At 34.3% G+C, this 22,092-nt stretch overlaps 1 protein-coding gene across 3 annotated transcripts in view; it reads left to right on the forward strand.

The window, feature by feature from the left end:
* Positions 1-22,092, forward strand: part of MKLN1 (muskelin 1) — a 242,854-nt gene that overhangs the window by 51,807 nt on the left and 168,955 nt on the right. For all 3 annotated transcript variants that reach the window (XM_001367124.4, XM_016426163.2, XM_016426164.2), the window contains 2 exons: positions 9,914-10,056; positions 11,546-11,634. In XM_001367124.4, the coding sequence (XP_001367161.1) occupies positions 9,914-10,056; positions 11,546-11,634 (232 nt within the window). The remainder of the gene's footprint in view (positions 1-9,913; positions 10,057-11,545; positions 11,635-22,092) is intronic.

Below are 22,092 nucleotides of genomic sequence, written 5' to 3' on the forward strand. Positions count from 1 at the left end.
TTGTGGTTTGTTAATTTTATTTTTTTATAACATTTTTAAATAACTTATTTCTTATGTTAATAAGTATTTATCCATTTCATCCAAGTTATTGGGGTTTGGAGCATATAATTGGGCAAAGTAGTTTTTTATAGTTCCCTTTATTTGCTCTTCAGTTACTCATGCCCTTATCTTGCTTCTCTGTAAGATTTTCACAGAAGAGTTTATATTCTGAACTGGTATTGCCCTTTTCTGCACATTTTTCTGATCAAGTGTTTGCTGATGGAGGTGTTTTTAAAATCCTTTTGGTTGTATTGTAGTAATTTACATCTAGTAGGAATAACTTCTGTACAAAATTAATTAATATGCTATCCATCCCTTCTCCTATTGCCCATTTTTTTTGTATCAACCACTAATTTATATAGATCAGCTTGTTTGTTTTCTTAATTTAAAGTTTAGTTTTGTATAAATGTTAACTTTTGCTATAAGAAGACAACAGTCTGTATGGAGACAGCTATTTTTAAGAAGACTCTTGTATTACTAACAAAGTAAATTCTTTTTAAAAATATAGTCTTATTCATTTTTTGTGATTTTTTTTTTTAAATTTTTGGGTGCTTGCCATTTCCAGCATTTTCCTCCTTTTAAAAATCATACATTTGTATATTCTTAATAGCTAATAATAATCCAAACAATTTTTTATACAGTGCTTTAAAGGTGTATGAAGATTTTTACATTATTTTCTCATTTGATTCTCTTTGTCAAATAGGTACTTTTTATTTTCTCCATTTTACCATTGAAGAAACTGAGACACAGAGAGGGTAAATGACTCATCCAAGGTCACACAGCTATAAGTCTCAGGCCACATTTGAACTCATCTTCCTTGACTTCAAGTCCCATGCTTTACCAGCTGTGCTATTTAGCTGCCTTCTTTAATTGTTATTCTTGCATGTGATTTTGAAATAAACCTTTTTGTAATTCTGTATGTCAGTAAGTGCAGAATAATTTAAACAGAATTTTCTTTTTTACTGTATTGGAGCAAGCCAGCCACCAATATTTAATATGTATCGAACTTAGGTCTTATATTATTTCTTTAAAAATTTGCTTATACTTCTGTATCTTGACAGATCAACAACAATAGGTTTAGTGTCTTTTGTTGTTGTTTTTAGGGAAAAATTTTTCTTCTCCCTTGATCAAAGTTTGGTGGTACTTTACTATCAGTTTTATATGATAGCAACATAATGGTTGGTACATAATAAGCATTTGATAAACATTTTTTTATTTCTTTTTTGAATCTCTTCAGCACTTATAGGTGTTAACTGGTCTATTGTACTTCCTGTTACCATTGCACAAAACAAGATTTATGCTATAAATACTGAGGTAGTTTTAGTTTAATTTTTGTGTTAATGTCCCATTGTTTTTAGTTGTGTCTGAGTCTTTGTGATCCCATTTGGGGGGTTTGGATTGGAGTAGTTTACCATTTCCTTCTCCAGCCCATTTTACAGATAAGGAAACTGAGGCAAACAGGGTTAAGTGTCTTGCCCAGAGTCACATACAGCAGTCTGAGGCCAGATCAAACTTGACTCTTTTGACTGTATTACTAACTGCCTTATTTAATTCTCATAGTAGGAATATTTTATTTATACCTCATAACTGAGTATTTCATCTAAAGTTTTTAACTTCTCAAAGAAGAGCTCAAGAAATTAATTTCAGAGACTTGTTAGAGCCTGAAACTTTAAAACCTCTTAAAAATACATGATCTTACTTATTTTCAAATGATTGAAGTTGTCTGGGCTGCTTGGGCTTTAGGCCATTAAAGTTGAAGTGATAACTTAAGTAGATTCACAACAGTACATTGTGAAGAAAAGCCAAGCCGTCTTTCATGTTTTTGTTTAGTCACTTTAGTTGTGTCTGAGTCTTCCTGACCCCATTTGGGGTTTTCTTGGTTTATCCACACCACCTCGCTATCCTATCCTTCACGTTAAGCAGATGCAATTTTGGTAATGCCTTAGGTAACACTAGTTCATTGCTTTACTGTTTTACTGAATCTATTCCAGGTACAAATCCTTCACTTCATTTCATTCTCATGTAGGGATGACCACATACACTAGGTCTTGGTATTACCCAAATATACTCAGTCTACTTCCCTACAAACAAACTACTCTGACTTTATATCCTACCATAGCCTCTTATCATCCTACTTCTCCCTGTGCTTTACCCCTCTTATTCCAAGACACAGATTCCCTTAGCACTTTTCTCAGGGCTATTCATAGAAGCCCTGACTGATTCAAGGTACAACAAAGTATCATTTTCTATAGGAAGCTTTTGTTGATTCTCTCCAGCTATTATTGCCCCTCACCCCCATAAGAATTAATTAGTGAATTAAATCAATTAGTGAACAAGGATGTTTATAAGAAGGTTTCCAGCTCAAGGAAAGAGTTTGAGGTTTACCGTAATAGAAGAATGTTCAAAGGGTTTTTTAAGAAGTATTTCCAGAGACCCCTAGGAAAGGACTGTTGGTATAATGGAGCACTCTCAGGAAGTAGTTGGTTGGAAATTTCTTCTTATCAGTCTTGGAAGTTTGATGGTTAGATATCTTTGTAAAATATCTATCTATCTAAGGAATATTGGGGAGTACTTGGAGCTGTTCTCTACAGAGCTCCAGGTGGCATCAGAGAGCTTTGTCTGTGAAAACTGACAGACAGGTGAGAAAGCTGTATTTTATATATTTATTTAAGGAGATGAAAGATTTATAAATTTATAGTATAAATAGCTATAGTAAGATTATTTAGACATCTAGTGTAGTTATTAAGTTAGGCTTGATTATCTTCAAGCAAGAAGAAAGTCCCATGAGGGGCAATGGGTTCAGGGTTAAGTCAGAAACCTTAGCTTAAGGGAAATATATCTCCTATAAATTTCAATTCCCATATCCTTTCCCTGATATTCTCACTATTAGTAATAAATAGGTTTTATAGTAATTTGTCTCCAGCAAACTTCATCTACTGCTAGAAACTGTTGGGCCTTAATAGCTTTAGTGGAATCCTAATTAGTACCAACTGGCCAAAGGTCAATACAAAATCATTATCTACCATAACAAGTGGCGAGCCAAATAAGGATAAGAACCTGCAAGTTTATACAAACAAAGGCAGTAAAAGTAAAATAAGAGGAATCATGCTCATGAATAAATGAGTCTGGGAAATACAACCCAGATTTTCACTAAAAGGATTCCTGGGTTTATCAGAAAGCTCCCATTCCCAAAGTCAGGCCTGGACATCTTATGTCTGACAGTACTAGAACTTTTGAAGCTACCACCACTAGATGAATGTGGAGTGCTGTTAGGGTTAATGCTTAAGGTGTTAATATGCTATATCTTAAATCAAATGAAATGAGGAGAAAGAAACAACTGAGGGAGAGTAAAATTGCTATGAGAATAGATTATTTGGAGACTGTAATACTAAGACAAGGCAAAATGATGGAGCAGTACTTTCAGGGCACTAAATTAGACAAGGAAACTGTTGACTTGATCAAGAATATTGACACTTTCCTCCCACCAAGTGAAATTTCCACATTAACACCTGAGCATGAGTTACTTAACGTCAGGCATCATAAGACATTTACTCAGACTGACACGGACAGTTTTAAGAATGGAACTTCTTTTTTTGAGGAGGAACCTGTGGCAGTCATCAAGAAGTTTGAAAAAATAGTAAAACAGTTGATCCCACCTACTTGGACTTTGAGTTTTTACTCTTTAAATTGCTCACAAAAGAGAGAAAAAGAAAAAAATAATTAGGGAAACCAACTAGGTTTACAGAATAGCTGGTTGGCCTACTCAGGACCCAAAATAGTGTATGAACATTGAATAGGGCAATGCAAAATTGGTCAAAGTGAGGAAGCCAGTCATAAAAACGATGCACCAGTGCTTGTATAGGCCAGGGACCTGTTAAAAACTCAAGAAACTGAGGCAGGAGAGTGGAGGAATCCCTCTGCATTTGTGGACAGAGTTACAGAGATGGGAGAACGATCCATAGACCTTGATATATTGAAATAATGAGACATATGTCATTTAAGTAGACAATTTGTCAAAAATACTTGTTCTGTAGTGAAAAACTATTTCAAGATTCAATGCCCAGACTGGAATACTATGGAATTAGATGAATTAAGGTGTGTGGCTGCATATATTTTTAATGCAGACAAAAAAAGACCTGAGGAAAGGAATAATGAATTGATAGAAGAACTGAGAAGGGAGATAAAGGATTTAAAATTAAAAGTAAACAAAGTTGAAAAACAAGAGACAACTGTGGCTGCTGTTAGGGAATATAGATCACCAAGAAGATTTAATGCACAGGACCCTACATGCTACATTTGTGGGAAGAAGGGTCAACTTATGAGGGATTGCAGATGTGGGGGTCCAGTATTTAGACAGAATGGGAATGGCTTTAGAGGAGGCTTCTTTTGATACAATAATGGTTATAGAAATGCAAATAGGTACCACTGAGGCAAGGGGTTCGGAAATAGATTTGCAAATGGTTACCAAGATAAAAGGTACAATTAGATACCAGGCTAGATACAATTACCAGGGGAATAACTGAGCTGAAATAAATCTAGTACAAAATTATCTAAAGAATGGTGCATGGCCAAAGTATTCCCAAGTGCTAAATGCAAATACTCAGAAATGGGAATCCCAAAAAGTGGCATGTGAAGATTTACTAGAGGAGATGAAACTGCAAGAATTGAAAATAAAAGATTTGAAACACAGAATTTAGAAAACTGAAGCACAGGCTAATGAATATAGGTTTCCTGATCTTGAACTAATGGCTTTAGTAATTTCAGTTCACTCTTTCCCAAACGGCACTGAACCGCATGTTATGTTGAAAGTGGGAAATACCACCTATGATTGTTTATTAGACCTGGGAGCTTTTAAATTGGTGTTAATTAATTCACCTGACAAAGAATGCAATACTGTAGGATCAATGCAGGTTGTAGGAATTTCTGGGACTCTTTTTGAGGTGAAAAAGCTGCCACTTTAGTTTCACTGGGACCATTATCTGTTGAGCACTCATTTTTATTGATGCCAAACTCCCCTGAGAATTTGCTGGGGAGGATTTTATTGTGCAAATTGAAGGCAACCATAGTGTCTACCCCTAATGGTGATATCTCTCTGAAACTACCAAGAAGAATCTTTAACTTTATTCCTAGTGTTATTTTTAGAAGATCTAGCAATGCAAAAGAGTCAGACTTATATAATTCCAACAGACATCCCCAAAGCTTTGTGGGCACCATCTTCCACTGATGTGGGGTTACTAAAATGCATTGCTTGTAAAGATTACAACTAAAGGTGGTCCAGTTCCATCAATACAGCAGTATCCATTATCTAAAGAGGCCATAGAAGGAATAACACCAGTGATAGAGTCCTCAATAAAACAAAAGATCAACATCCCTTGAAAGTCTGAGTATATTTAACATGCCAATTTTGCCATTGAAAAGCTGAAGTTAGATGAAAAAGGAAGACCCATTTTCAGATTTGTCCATGATTTAAGACCAATCAACAACAATGTTGTCAAGAGACATCCTATGTAGTCACTTCATCATAATTTCTTCTATCCAGAGCAATGCCAAGTATTTTATGGTGGAGGATTTATGCTCTGCATTCTTTTCTATCCCTATGCATAAAGACTCCCAGAAGATCTTTGCCTTTACATGGAAAGGATTTACATGGCTCTGTTTGACCCAGGGTTTCATAGAAAATCCTACATTGTTCTACCAAATTTTAACACAAAACCTGGTGAATATAAAAGTCCAAGAGAACAGTGATCCACTTTGTGCATGACTTGATGTTAGCATCTCCCTCTGCTGCAGCATGTCAGAGATAGCAAGCACCTTCTGATGGAATTATTCTAAAGGAGACATAAAATTTCTAAGTCAAAAGTCCAGTGGGGTCTCCCCAAAGTTGAATATGTGGGATTTGTACTAACAGAAGGGTCAAGATACATTTCTGAGAAAAGAATTCAGACATTCAGAAGATCAGTGCACCGAAGGGAAAAAAAAACCAACTCAGGGCTATTTTAGGAACAACAGGCTTTTGTGGGCAGTGGATACCTTGTTATGGAGAAATCACCAAAACCCTAACAGAATTAACAAGAGATACAGTAACAGAGCCACTGAAACTAAGCAATTGCAAAATTGAAACAAGCTATCATGTTAGCCTTTGCATTAGGAATACCTGATTACAACAAACCATTTGTCTTGCATGTGCACAAAAGGAAATGTGTGGCTTTTGGAGTATTTTCACAGTCTTTGGGTCTACTGCAAGGACCAATAGCTTACTACTTAGCTCAGCTACATCCAGTCGCAGTAGGAGATCCTCCATGACTCCAGGGAATGGCTGCCACTGCACTCTTAGTCACAAAAGCTGCATATCTGGTGTTGGGATGTCCACTGACAATAATGTGCTCACATGAAGTAGAGGCTTTGTTACTAAGACACAGAACTTAGGCATTCTCAGATCAGAGGCTGACTAGATATGAGATCACTGCTAGAAACTGAAAATATCACATTGAAGAGATGCAACAACTTGAACCCAGGTACCTTGTTACCTGATTTACCAAGAGATGGAGAATCCTTAAATAACCAACCTCTGCATGATTGTGAAAAAGTGACAAATATTGCAGAAAAGGCCTGTGACAACTTGCTTAATACTCCATTGGAGAATGCTGATTTGATACTTTTTACTGATGTAGCATCCATTTTGAGATACTGTATAAGGTTCACAGGTGCAGCTGTGGATACAGAGTTTGAAACAATTTGGTGTGCCTCACTACCAAGCAATCTTAGTGCACAAGCTGCTGAGTTAATAGCACTGAAACAAGCATGTTTAATATCAAGGAATAGAAGAGCTACCATCTATACAGACTCTAAATATGCATTTGGTATTTGCCATGCTGTAGAAATTCTGTGGCTGCAACGTGGTTTCTTAACATCATCAGGGAAGACTATATGAAATGGTAAAATCATTAATGAACTCTTAGTTGCTCTACAGTGACCAAAAATGTTAGCAGTTGTCCACTGTTTAGCACATACTGGTGGCAAGGATTTTATTTCAAGAGGAAACCAAAGAGTATACATAACAGCAAAAAATGGCAGCAACGGAAGATCTTGCAATGATTTTAAATCTCTCATTCATAGATAAAACTTATTTTGCAGAAGCTGATAATGAGAAGGAAGTGAAGAAATGGATACAGAATTTTAAAGCATAACTAATGAATGGAGTTTGGGTGGCATCTTTTGGAAAGCCAATATTACCAGGAGTGTTTTACAATGAAATTCGCCATGCTATATACAGGAAGGATCACTTTGGCACACAAGGCATAATGGATTCAGTGAAGAAGACATGGATAGCCCCTGGTATTACAGTATAGCCTCTAAAATCTTTGCATCTTGTCAGACATGTCAACAATTCAACCAGTATGTATTCAAATTAAAGGCATTCGATGGGAGACCTCTGTCTTATACCCCTTTGAGCATTTACAGATAGACTTTATTTAAATGCCAAAAGCTGGGAACCATAAATCCTGGTTGGTTATTGTAGATCAGTTCACAAGGTGGTCAGAAGTTTTTCCATCTAACAAGAATACTTCAAAATTTGTGGCAAAAGTATTATTAAGAGAAATTACACCTAGATTAGACCTGCCAGGTTCTGACAGAGGTACACACTTCATTGATACAGTTTTACAACAAATATAGGAATGCCTCGGGATAACACCAAAGTTTCATGTGTTTTGTCATCCACAAAGATCTGGTCAAGTGGAAAGGATGAATAGAGAGATCAATTCTATGATTGTTAAAATGTGCACATAGACCTGATGTGTTGCCATTGGTATTATCCTATAGAAGAACCAGATCCATAGGAGACCTACATATATTTCCTTATGAAATGCTATTTGGTTGTCCTCCATTTAGCCCTGTATATACATCAATGCTAGCTGGAGATACAACCACTGCTGAGTACATTAGAGAATTGAAGAGTAGAATCAAAAACTTTCAACAATTAGGATTAATAGTACAAACTGAACCTATTGACTTCTCATTGCATGACATAAATGTATATAAAATTTTTTAATAGAATGGGGTAGACAACCTGCCTGGGAAGGTCTGTATCAGGTACTGCTGACAACTCCATCAGTATGTTATTGTAAAATTGCAAATGTATATAAATATAGTTGTCTGTAACTAATATGTGATTTGCATTTAGCAGAATTTTCCTTACTTTCATTTTTCTTTCTTTAACTCTTTCTGTTGTACTTTTAAAATAAGATTAATAAAGTCCATTGCTTCATTAAGAAAGAATCATATTCTTTTCAAAGAAGCACAGGAGGGAATATAAGAATTAATTAGTTAGATTAATTAGAGAATAAGGCTGTTTCCAAGAAGGTTTCTAGCTTAAGGAAAGAGTTAGAAGTTTACCTTAAGAGAGGAATGTTCAAAGGGTTCCTTAAGAAACATTTCTAGAGACCCCTAGGAAAAGACTGTTGGTATAATTGTATAGTGGAGCACTCTCCTTGGGAAGTTTCCTCTCAGGAGTAGTTGGTTGGAAATTTCCTCTTATCAGTCTTGGAAATTTGATGGTAGATATCTTTGTAAAATATCTATCTAAGGAATATTAGAGAGTACTTGGAGGTGTTCTCTATAGAAGCTTCAGGTGGTGCCAGAGAGCTTTGTCTATGAAAACTGACAGGCAAGTGAGAAAGGTGTGGTTTATATATTTATGTAAGGAGATAAAAGATGTATAAATTAGAATAGCTATAGTAAGTAAGATTATTTAGACAGCTAGTGTAGTTAAGTTAGGCTTGATTTTCTTCAAGCAAGAAGAAAGTCCCATGAGGGACAATGGGTTCAGGGTTAAGTCAGAAATCTTAGCTTAAGGGAAATATATCTCCTATAAATTTCGATTCCCATAATCTTTTCCCTGATATTCTCATAATTAGTAATAAATAGGTTTTATACTAATTGGTCTCCAGCCAACTTCATCTACTTCTACACTCTAACAGGTTTAGTGGAATCCTAATTAATATCAGTTGATAACCAACTGGCCAAAGATCAATATCTACCATAACACCCCCAAGTGCCTTGCTTTTAATTATCTTAAAATTACTTTATTTTATCTATTTTACACTCATATGTGCTCAATACATATAGGAGCAAGATAGTATGTTGGATAAAATACTGGGCTTGGTATTGGTAAGAGCACACTTCCCCAGATACTAGCTTTGCAACCTTGGGCAAGTATCTTTAACTTCTCAGCCTCATGTATAAAAATGAGGATAATAAAAGCACCTACCTTACAAGGTTCTTTGGAGAATAAAATGAAATAATATTGGGAAACACCTTGCAAACCTTAAAGCACTTCATAGATACTAGCTTTTATTAGTAGTACTATCAGCAATTTATCTTGTAATAGAATGTAAAATTCTTTAGTGTATCACTAGAACAAATTGTTTGTGGGGTATGTATGAGTTTTATTAATGCAAGCAGAAGCTACATGAGAATATGTATAGATGTTCAGTTTTTTTTTCCCCTGTTAACATTAGAGTGAGATTCATGAAAGACCCCTTTTCCCCTTTACATTAATATATTCTTTTTTTATTTACCTCTAACTATTAAGAATATTATTCTTTCCTCATTTTATTTTTTCTCTTATGTATTCCTTTTCTGTCTCCTCTTAAAAGAACAAAAATAGAACACAACCAAAATAAAAAAACCCTCACTTAAAAAAAAAAATCCCTCCATGATGGTTGAATGTAGGGAGATTCTGAAAGCTTCTTTAATATTTTTTACATACTATACAACTTTAAGAATTGTTTTCTAAGATATGCAGGTTTAATTTTTTGTTATAATATTTAACTTTGAATCCCTAAATCTTAATTTTATTGTTTCTTATATTTAGTACCTGATTCTCAAGCTTGAAAGACCTGCTATAGTGCAGAGTATCACATTTGGAAAATATGAAAAGACACATGTCTGTAATTTAAAGAAGTTTAAAGTTTTTGGTGGAATGAATGAAGAAAATATGACAGAGCTATTATCCAGGTGAGTTGTAATTTGGTCAAGGAAAAAGTTGTACCTTGCACAGTTATGATTTTGATAGCTGTGATTACTCATGTTTGAATTTGTATGTGATGTGATTTTTTTGTCCATAAATATTGCTTCTTAGCTTAAAAGCCATCTGTTGTTTTTTTAAGTTTAGATAATACTTTTGCCATAGCAAAAAATTTTTTTATTTTTTTCCCTTTTCTATCATAAAAAGATATTTTCTTTATATATTTATTAATATCAACAATTATATTGAATAATTAATATCAATGTATCATCTTTTCCATATTATAAAATATAAATATTATAAAAAGCAAATATTAATTTTAATACTTTGTAAATTTTGAATTGTCATTACCAAATAAATCTTATTTCATCATAGAAATGATATGATGCACTGAGCATTGTCTTAGACTTGTAAGTTAAAGTAAGAACTACTATTTTTAATCTGTTAGTATGAGGGGATTCTAATGAATTTGGGCTAACAGAAAGCAACAAGTGTTAAGGTAGATGGATTTCAATTTCTTTTTATTTCTTTATTTTTTCTCCTCTAGTACCTTTGAATTATTCACAGTTAATAGCCATGTGAATTCACTTAAATGATTGTGGAATTTAAAGATCATCCTTGAGCTCTAACACCAGTCTCATATTTATTGTTAGTAAAATGTTCCATATATAATATAAGCACACATTTGCGTGATAACCTCAATTGTTAAGTATTTTAACTTCAATTGTGTTGAGATGACAAATCACTTGATTTAGGAAGAAAGAATAGATATTATTGAAATGACTACTACCAAGTGGTGATGAATCTTTCTGAATGTGAGTTATACTGGAAAAGAAGCAGTCAATTATTATTTAGGCTTGAATTATTAGTTTTTGTGAAATACCTAATATCAAGCTCTGTTATAAAAAATATTTTTTCAGATAAATAGGATGTTTCCCACCTTTTCCTTAGTAACTGACAATATCACCTTCCTGTGTATCATATATTTATAAGTATGTGGAAAGTGATTTTCAAGAGCTTAGACTGCACATATAAAGGCCCTTGAACTCGAGGTGTACATATTTAAATGTTACATAAACATTCTTAAGCTCATGATAAAATGGTGGCATTTTAAGCTATTACATAATTTAGCCCTTTGTCAATAGTAATTGCTTTGTTTTACCTTTTCACATGAAAATTGGATTTTGGTATAGTCACAGCCCAATTAGAAATCATGATAATACATGTTAGAAATATGAAAATTTCAGAAATAATTGTCACACAATTTCCCATTGTCATAATAGGTCAGTAACAAAGCTGAATATAGAATTAAGAGACTTGAGGTACAGTTCCATTCTTTAATAACTAGTTACACAGTTTTCTAGCACTTATGAAACATTAATAAAATAAATCTAGCATCATAATACTTTTTCCTTCCTGTGTTTAATAATATTGAGCAATTATGTCACATTTGGTAACCTTTTTTATTTTTTCTCACAGTGGCTTAAAGAATGATTATAACAAAGAAACATTCACCTTGAAGCATAAAATTGATGAACAGATGTTCCCATGTCGATTCATTAAAATAGGTAAAAGAAATTTTTTTTTTAGCATTCTGGGATAAAAAGAAATTCACTTTATATGAATTTTCATATTGAAACTGACAAATTTTGTTTTATTCAAGTAGGCCTCTTTCCCACAGTTTTCTTATTTGAAAGTTTTCTAATAAGATCACTTGAACTATATGTAATTCACAAGTGCTGATCCTGGGCTGCAAAATTGAACATTTCTACCAAAAATATAATCTTATATCTAGACTTCAAATGCCAGTAACTGCCTAAAGGCACATATAGTTCTTTAGCCAACTCTTTTTAAAAATATTGGTACTTGCTGCCTGAAAATTAAATAAAATTAGATACATTTTAAGAATATTTTTTCCTAATCTGAGATTAGTAGGCAAGTTGTATCATTGTTCTGTGTATCTCTCTAAAAGTTTTTTGTTGTTAAAATGAAGTAATGGTTAATCAGATTCTTCCCCAAATAAAAATAAATTTTTTTTTGTGCAAGGGACCATAATTTATCTGTGTTGGGGATTTTTTACATAGTTGCTATTTTTTCCTATTATTATTTGGCTTTTTTAGTGAGTGAAAAGACATTAAAAAAAGAAAGCAATATACAAGAGATTTCTCAAGACTATACATATGGGGGAAACTGCACTCACAATATTCTTTTTTTTTTTAGATTAGCTTAGATCCAAATTCTAATTAGAAAAAACTTTCTTCCTGAGCTGTGTTTTTCATTTGCAATCCTAGTTCCTTTTATAATGGAGAGACAGTGTTGCATTGTAAAAGGAGCAATGGACTCTATTGTCCTGGGATCTCAGTTCAAGTCCTGGATCTGTAGCTTACAGATTATATTAAAGACTTGGACAAGTCTTTTAAGGTCTATGACCCTTCTTTTGTCATCTAATTGGGAAGAGAAGGGTAGTTTGTGATTCATGGCTATTATGTAAAGGTTTTTTATTTTATACTGGGTAGTGTAAGGTAAGAGAGAAAGAGGTGTGAGCTAAGGAAAAAGCCAGAGTCCTAGCTGCCTGGGGTTTAAGCCCCAGCAAAGACTCCTCTGGTAGAGAGATTAGCTAATTTATAGACAAATGCAGCCAGGATATAACACAGGGACTTAAGAAAAGGGAACATCGGGATGAAGCCCTAGGGTACAAATTTTTAAAGCACACAGTAGTTAAAACTTTTAATATTCTTTGTTGTTTATTCATTGTATTACTCATTAATATAATTTGTTACAATAAGTAAGTTATGATAAGTAGTGGTTACCAAGAGGCATATTTTAGTTTGGTGTTATGAAGATCTTTCTTATGATTGTAACTGTCAAAAAATGAAATTAATTTCCTAGGTACATGGTGAACTCCTTGTCAATATAGTGTCTCATCAGAAGGTGGTCTACTATTTATTTTTCAGGATTGAGAGAATTTATGCTTCAGGTGAGAGTTGGACTTGATGGCTTCTGATGCCCTGTCCAACTTAAATATTCAATGAATCTATGAAATTAAATTTATGCTAATTCTTATTAGGATATATTTGACAACAAGTTTTGGAATTACAATGCCTTCTGAAATGGATTTCTCTGATTTTAGACAAGAATTTTTTCATGTCATAAGATACTATGAACATGTTGTATTGATAAACTTTTGACAATTTCCAAGGCCCCAAGGACAGAAAAATAATGATTCTACCAGAGAATTACAATACAGGAGCAGTACTGAAATGAAAATATACGTGTACTAATGTCTCTTCATTACAATTTCTTTCCTACTTTAGTTTTTACTAATCCTATTTCTACTTTCCACTTAATAAGTAGTTCTAATTTAATGAGGAAGCAACTGCTATTGAATAGCTAATTTTGCTCAACTTCTATATTATATTTCTAGTCTTAAGTTTAAGTGTTTAGCAAGTTTTCTTGAATTCGTTTTTCAATGCTCCTATCCCATGGTTTGTATTTTAAATAATGTTATTGGTCTTATGTTGCATCCTTTTCATGACTTAAGATCTCTTTGAATTAATATATTTGCTTTTATTTTATAAAAAATAATTAAACTTATTTTGTGTTACTTGTTGCTTAGACTTTCCAAATACTTTATCTCACCTCATTTTGTAGAGACCGATGATTAAAACAACCATATGAATGTAAAAGGTGTGAGAACTGAAGTAATATTTCTACCGAGATATATATTTTATAAAGTTTATTAGAAAGGGTAGCCAATTATTCCTCTGAGTAACCTGCCCTCACCTGCATGTCTCTTCCTTCTTCCCTCTCACCTGCCTGCTGCTCTGTTTCCGATTTCTCCCTTCTTTGTTCTCTTCTTGATTTTCCTTCTCTCAAGCCCCAAAGCCTTGACTTTTATTGACATATGGCATGTAGAGGGACACAAACCTGGCACAACTGTTTTATGTCAAGAATATTTAACAGACAGGTCAAATTACTCAGGAGGGAGAGGGAATGAACTTCCTTGACACAAAGGCATTTACTTAGTTTTGCTTTTTAAAAATTTTCAGAAAAGAAGTGTTATCTATTTGACCTAGATTGCTTAATTATAGAGTATTCTACTGATATTATCACCTTGTACATAACTACATGTTGCCCAGGTATAATGTTTAAAAGAATAAGAAGGGACCAGGAACCAAGGAGACAAATCAGACTTGACTACAAGGCAATCCTCTTGATGCATAATGTTATGCTGTTAACTTTCTAGTTTGAATTTTATATTGATCTACTTTGCTGTTCTACCTTGAACAATAATCACTTTATGATGTGAGGGTGTGGGCATTGTTTTAAGTTTTTTTTTTTTTTAGTCCTCTAACATTAAAACTGAAAGCTCAAAGCAAGGTGCAAATGACATTTTGTTTTTAGGTTAATACTTTTGCTAAATACTCAATCTTCCGTTTCTTTAAACATTTTGGTTATTTAGGTATTTTGCATCCTTCACCTTTGAAGGTCTATAAGCTAGCTGTTGTAGGAAAGTAGCAAGTCAGTGAGCCTGAGTGTTAGTTGACATTTTGGGGATGAAAATTATTTCAGAGAACAAAAAGCAATTCGTGGAATGCTTCTGTTTAACTATTGTGCTTGTTTCTTTCTTTCTTTTTTTAATTTTATAGTATTTTATTTGATCATTTCCATGCATTATTCATTAAAGACAAAGATAATTTTCTTTTCCTCCCCCCAATCCCCCATAGCCGACGCGTGATTCCACTGGGTATCACATGTGTTCTTGATTGGAACACATTGCCATGTTGTTAGTATTTGCATTAGAGTGTTCGTTTAGAGTCTCTCCTCTGTCATGTCCCCTCAGTCATTGTAGTCAGGCAGTTGCTTTTCCTCGGTGTTTCTACTCCCTCAGTTTGTCCTCTGCTTATGGATAGTGTTTTTTCTCCTAGATCCCTGCAGATTGTTCAGGGACATTACACTGCCACTAATGAAGAAGTCCATTACGTTCGATTATACCACAGTGTGTTTGTCTCTGTGTACAATGTTCTCCTGGTTCTGCTCCTCTCGCTCTGCATCACTTCCTGGAGGTCGTTCCAGTCTCCATGGAATTCCTCCACTTTATTATTCCTTTTTGCACAATAATATTCCATCACCAACATATACCACAATTTGTTCAGCCATTCCCCAATTGATGGGCATCCCCTCGTTTTCCAATTTTTGGCCACCACAAAGAGCGCAGCTCTGAATATTTTTGTACAAGTCTTTTTGTCCATTATCTCTTTGGGGTACAGACCCAGCAGTGCTATGGCTGGATCAAAGGGTAGACATTCTTTTATCGCCCTTTGTGCATAGTTCCAAATTGCCCTCCAGAATGGCTGGATCAGTTCACAACTAAACCAGCAATGAATTAATGTCCCTACTTTGCCACATCCCCTCCAGCATTCATTACTTTCCATAACTGTCATGTTAGCCAATCTGCTAGGTTGGTTTCTTTCTTTTTAAAAAATATTCTAGTCCAAGTTAAAGCAAGTCTGTCTCAAAGAAACAGTTTCTAAATGTGAATAGCTCTGCAATATAAGATTTAGTGATTTGTATGCTCATATCATTCAAAGTTGGCTTTCATATAGGCGGTATAAAAGAAGTATCTACCTTTTTGAAGAGTTTATAATTATGTTGAAAAAATGTAGATAAATTCAATAGAAAAAATTTTAAGGCTTATGGCCCTCTTTGTTCTACCAAAACATTTTCTTGATGATACAAATTATATGACACTTTTGGTTTTTAAGTATTTATTAGTTAAAAAAAAAAAAGAACCTTAAATCAGCTTATAAGATTATGACACAGACTTCTTAGACTGAGATTTTCTTTACATTAGTAGTGCAGGAATCTTGCAATTTAGGTTTAGTGGGTAGAGTTATTTATTCATGTTTTATGTTCCAGGATGGTTAGAGGTAGTTCTTGTTTATTTATGAGAAGATAAAGGGAATGTTTATATATAGATTTATATAAATGTATTTTATGGGAAATTGATAGCCTCTAATAACTCCTTTTTTTATATTTTGAATGGATTAATGCAAGAGGAACAGGGCAACTTTTCCTTGAAACTATTCTTCATTGTCCTCCAAGTGGTAACATTGGCACAGATATATAATACATGATGATTTTACTTGGGCTATATAGATGAGGGCCAGCAAATGTTAGTAAGTCATCTATTATGTGATTTTGTTTTAGTCATGAAAAATTGAGCTGTTTTGGCAGGCTTTTTAACAACTCTTGTGCTATGACAGAAGCACTGAATTTTAAGTCATAAGACTTAGTCATAGGGTCACTTAGGAAGCATAGTGGATAGAATGCCATGCATGGAGTCAGGAAGTCCTAGGTTAAAATCTGGCCCAGACACTTCCTCACAATGTGACTTTGGACAAGTTAACTCCTAAATTCAAATTCTGGTCCTGTCATCTATTAACTGAATGATCTGTGGCTTTTATTTTATTTCTCTAATCCTACAGTTTCTACCATTGTGACTTCTTGTGAGGATCAAACAAGATAATTTATGTAAACCATAAGGCTTTCAAATGTCAGCTAATAATGTTATCATAATTGTTATTGGTAGATATATTATTAGTGGTGTTTCTAGAATACATAAAGTACATTTTTTATTATAAAGATATTTTACCAATTACATTAAACTTCCACATAAAATTTCCAATGTTATATGATAAACTGTCTCTCTCCCCTCCCTTCCTTTCCTCCTTCTTGAGCTGGAAATTTGATCTGGGTTATATATATTATAAAACATTTCCATAGTGATCTTTTTTTTAAAAGAGAATAATCATAAAATCAAAACACCAAAATCCAAATAAACTAAAATAAAAAAATTGCTTGCTTTGATCAGCATTCCGACTCCAACAGTTCTTTATCTGGAGGTGGATAACGTTCTTTGTCTTAAGTGCATTTATTTTTTATAGATCACTTTTACATATGTTCTGTTGTATTTTGCCTCAAATTGGTCTGTCCCTGCTCTGGGTCTGTTGTTTTTCAGACAGGTAGCATAGGATTGAGAAAGAATGCTATGGGCACCTTGTAATCCGGAAATCTGAGCTAATTTCCTGTTTCTTATTGACCTTCTTCTCCTTGGCACCACAATCAGGTCACTGAACCTCTTTAGTCTTCCATTACCGTGTATATAAAAGTGGGTTACAATCTTGCACTTTCTCTTCACAAGGTGGTTTTATGGAAAGTATATGGAAACATAAACTGTTCAACTAAATTGTTGTAATAACCTTGAGCATGTCCATCAGCTGTGTCATAAATACCTAAAACATCTAGCTGAATCTGGAGCGCATAATACTTGTTAAAGAAATACTTAAGAAAATGTATCAGTGAATTCAGCTATAAGTAAATACATTAAACTCATCAAAATTATATCAAGCAAATATATACAGAAGATAAACTTGAAGAAATGAGGAGTGTAATGTGATCACTGGTAATTAAGTTGGAGATAGCTGATATATTGACTTACGTTGCATTGTTGAATAATGCTTATATCTGTTTTAGAACACATTCTCTGTGTTTTCAAAGCTATTCCTGCTTCTAACCTCCCCATTTCAGTATTATGATACTGCCATTTTTTCAGGCATCCAAATTCATAACCTGGAATCATTCTTAATTCTTTGCTCTTATCTTGGTTCTCATATCTTTGCTAAATTTTGTTATTTCTGCTTCCATATAACAACTCTAAAATTTATCCCCTTTCTGTACAGTCATAACTGAAGAAATAAGGTTCCTAATCAAAGGAATAATGTAGATAGATGGTGTTATCCACTTTAGGGAACTGTCTAGATACCCAGTTGTTGAATGTGGTTATCTCAACTTCCCTTTTGTGAAAGGAAAGTAGGTTCACTTTCCCTCACTGGGCCAGTAGGCACAAAAGCCTTGGAGACTATGTTCTAGGGAATGCGTATCTATATTTATTAGAAATCAAGGTTAGGATGGGAGGATTAAACAAAAAGGATGCTCTGACTCTTAATTTCTATACTTCACCCAACCAATCTAAGTGCCTCTCAAGAAGGATGCTTCTGTTCTTCCAAGCTACATTACCAGCTCCATGTTTCTAGCTAGATATTCCCCAAAAGCTGACTAAGCCAACTGGCTATAATCCTCAAACTCTGGTTGAGTTATTTCTCCTAAAAGTTGCCTCCAAAATTTGCTAAGAGTAGACCCAAGATGATTGAGTTGTAATACTGCATTAAGTTCTCCTGGAGGCAGAGTTAGAAATTGAGGAGTGAGGGGAAGGGGGTAAAGATAAGACTTACTTTCCGGTTTCTGCAGTAACCCCAAGTAAGAATGGTGTAGGGAATGAATACATAAGAGTCAGTTGAAACCAAAAAGTTGAAAGAGGAATCTTGATGTTAATTGTTAGTAGAATTACTGAAAGGTTGGGGTAGAAACTGAAAAATAGCTCAACTCTCCCCATTTAGTGCAGCATCCTGACTAGATTCCATGTGCTCCCAATTGCTGATAATATTCTGTCTTTTTTTTTTTAACTTCCTTCCATAGCTTGCATTTCAAATGCCATTGTTGTTTAGAAATTACTCTTCCTTCTTTTAAAGGCAGAACCTTACAAGATAACTTTAAGTAATGCCTGGAGCTAAACTCCTGAGATCTTAAGTCCTAGTCAAACAGATAGGATCTCAAAGTAAAACATCCAGGCAAGTTGGTAAACCCAACAGTTGAACAGGAACCTCAGAGAATAGTTTGATGGTTTCCCTTCCTCCACAAAAGGCTTGAGATAGGAAAGCCCCAGAAAAAGCTCTTTCTTTCCTAGTTTAGGACAGAAAGTAGTGGTTGTTCCTTCAAACTCCTTCCTCTTCAGCATACTGTATTCCAGAACACTTTCCAGGGTTCCTTAAGCCAGATCCTAAGCCCAGCACTTTGGAGACACTTTCCAATCCTCTCAACTTTAATCTTATCAAAATTCAATTCTCTATAATCTTATTACTACATAAAAGAGCTACCCTAACTTAAATACTCATCTGGAATATTGCATTAGTCACCTATTCATTATGCACTAATCTACTCTTCACATAGCTACCAAATTTAAATGTTTTTTTTTTGTAAAGTTATTTTACCAATTACATATAATAAATTTCCACATGTTTTTTGAAGTTATATGTTCCAAATTGTCTCCCTCCCTGGACCCCTTCCCTTCTCACTCCCAGAACTGGCAAGCAATTCGATCTGGGTATATATATGTAGCATTGTGCAAAGCACATTTCTATAGTGTTCATTTTTGTCAGAGAATAATCTCATAAAACTCTATTAAACTTAAATGAAAAATCATATTCTTTGATCTGTATTGTAACTCAAACAGTTATTTCTATGGAGGTGGATTGTATTTGTTGTCATAAGTTTCTTAGAATTATCCTGGAGTATTATATTGCTGAGAGTAGCTAAGTCTAACACAATTTATCATTCCACAACATTGCTGTTATTGTGTACAATGTTTTCTTGGTTCTGCTTATTTCATTATGCATCAGTAGATAAGGGTTTTCTCAGTTCTTTCTGAAATCATCCTGTTCATCATTTCTTACAGCACAATAGTATTCCATCACCTTCATTTACCATGACTTATTTAGCCATTCCCCAGTTGATGGACATCCCTTCAAATTCTTTGCCACTACAAAAAGAGCTTCTATAAGTATCTTTGTATAAGTAGGGCCTTTACCCTTTTTAAAAACTCTTTGGGATACAGACCTAATAGTAGTAATACTGAATCAAAGGGTATACATTATTTTATAACCCTTTAGGTATAGTTCCAAATTTCCCTCCAGAATGGCTGAATCAGTTCACAACTCTATCAGCAATGCATTAGTGTCCTACCAAATTGAAATTCTTAAAGTACAGATCTGACTGTGTTACTAAGTAAACACTAATGGTTTATTTTTAGGATAAAATAAAAATTTGTCATTCAAAATTTAACTTCAGACTCTTTCCAAGTTGATTACATGTTCTTCCCTTATACCCATTCTATGATCCAGACAAATTGGCAGCTATTCCCTAAGTAAAACTTTCCATCTTTTTGGCTCCATGCCTTTTCATAGTCATGGTGTCTATGTATAATGCATCCATGCATCCATCCCATAATTGGTTCTAGTATGCTCAGTTCAATTCATTAAAACTATGTCCTGGGCTCAGTGCTAGATAATAGTTACAAGCATGAAAATCATTTTGGCAGAGATAGTAATTGTCCTTGAAGAGCTTATATTCTACTAGAAGATCATCTGATTTGTACATGGATCAGCAAATATAAGATTTATACATAAAAAAAAGATTAATGGGGTGTGGGGTGGGATGGAGAATGAAGACCAACAACCAAGAGAATCAGGACAATTTTTCCCCCTTCCTCCCTCCCTCCATCCCTCGTTGGAGTCCCCGGAATAGATTTTCACACCTATGGCATTCCCTGACAGGTAGCAGTTGTAGAGGGTGCCCATAGTCAAGACCCGATGATTTACATTCTTCTACAATAGAAAGTGCTCTTTCCTGCTTGCTTGCTGATCTAACTCACTACTCAGGTATCCTACTTGTTCAACTTGTGTCTACAAAGGAGCTTGATGAGGATTGGATCTGCTATGGTCCTTACCTCAGAATGGCCCTCTTCCTATGAGAACCATTTATGATCTAGAACATAATAAATAGATCCCTTTTCCAGAAATGAACCTTAAAGTCCTGATCCTAGAGGGCAAGGATAGAGAAGGGATTGAGGGGGTAGAAGAGGATAACTCAGGACTCTAACAGAAATGAGGTCCAGTCTAGAAGCAGGGGTGTCTCCTCTTGGAATTCTGAGACAAATGTTTAATCCTTTTTGCCTTCAATTAAAAAAAAAAAGACCTCTTGCTAACTATTTCTCCCACTCTGGGCTACAACCTGACTTCAACCTCTAAATACTTTACCTTTGCTGTTTCAGATCTTTAAGTGTGATTTCCTAATATGTTCTATTATAAATACACACAATTAAAAACACTGTATAATATTGAATGAGACAGACTTTTAGACATGAATGTGTCTAGATACTAATAGTGATATAAAAGGAAAAAAAAGGAAAAGTGCATCAATTAAATACTTTTAAAAAATACTCCTGAAGGAGACATAGACAAGCAAGGTAATGTGTGGTTTATTTTATTGAATTTAATATACCCTAGCAAATAAGTATATTTATTATTAGGTACTTGCTATGTACTCTACATTATTAAAAGTACTAGAGAATGAAAATAATCCTTTTACATCCTAAAACGTTCTCTATCTTGTTTGGTCATAAATTCTCCCTAATCCATAATATTTGACCAATAAACTATCTCATGCTCCCATGTTTTGCTTATGATATGTATCTGACAAAAACTACTAGGAAAACTCAAAAGCAGTTTGGCAGAATCTAGGTAACAAGAAAAAGTCAAAATTAGATACATGATTTATAAATAAAGGGTGACGGCAGCTAGGTAGCACAGTTGATAAAGTGCTAGGTCTGGAATCAGGAGGAGGATCTGGGTGCAAATATGACCACAGACCCTTCCTAGCTGTGTTACCCTAAGCAAGTCACTACACCCCAACTGCCTAATCCTTACATAACACTCTTGGCGGACAGGTGGAGAAAAGAAGAGTTGTTGCAAGCCCAATTCATTGATGCTCCTCCCTCTATTTTTTTTGATATAGGCACTCAGGGATATAAAAGTTCTCTGTATCCCATAGATTTTGATATGTAGTTTCCTAATTTTCATTCTTTTCACTGAAATCAGTAATTGTTTCTGATTTGTTCTTTGACCCACCAGTTTTTTAAAATTTATTTTTAAATTTTATTTAGTCAATTTAGAACATTATTCCTTGGTTGCAAGAATCATATTCTATCCCTCCCTCCCCTACCCCCACCTCCACCCTTCCCATAGCTTACTCGCAATTCTACTGGGTATTATATGTGTCCTTGTTCAGAACCTATTTCCATGTTGTTGATGTTTCCACTAGGATGTTCATTTAGAATCTATATCCCCCTT

The sequence above is a fragment of the Monodelphis domestica genome, chromosome 5 (genome assembly GCF_027887165.1).
Source record: "Monodelphis domestica isolate mMonDom1 chromosome 5, mMonDom1.pri, whole genome shotgun sequence".
Lineage (NCBI taxonomy): Eukaryota > Metazoa > Chordata > Mammalia > Didelphimorphia > Didelphidae > Monodelphis > Monodelphis domestica.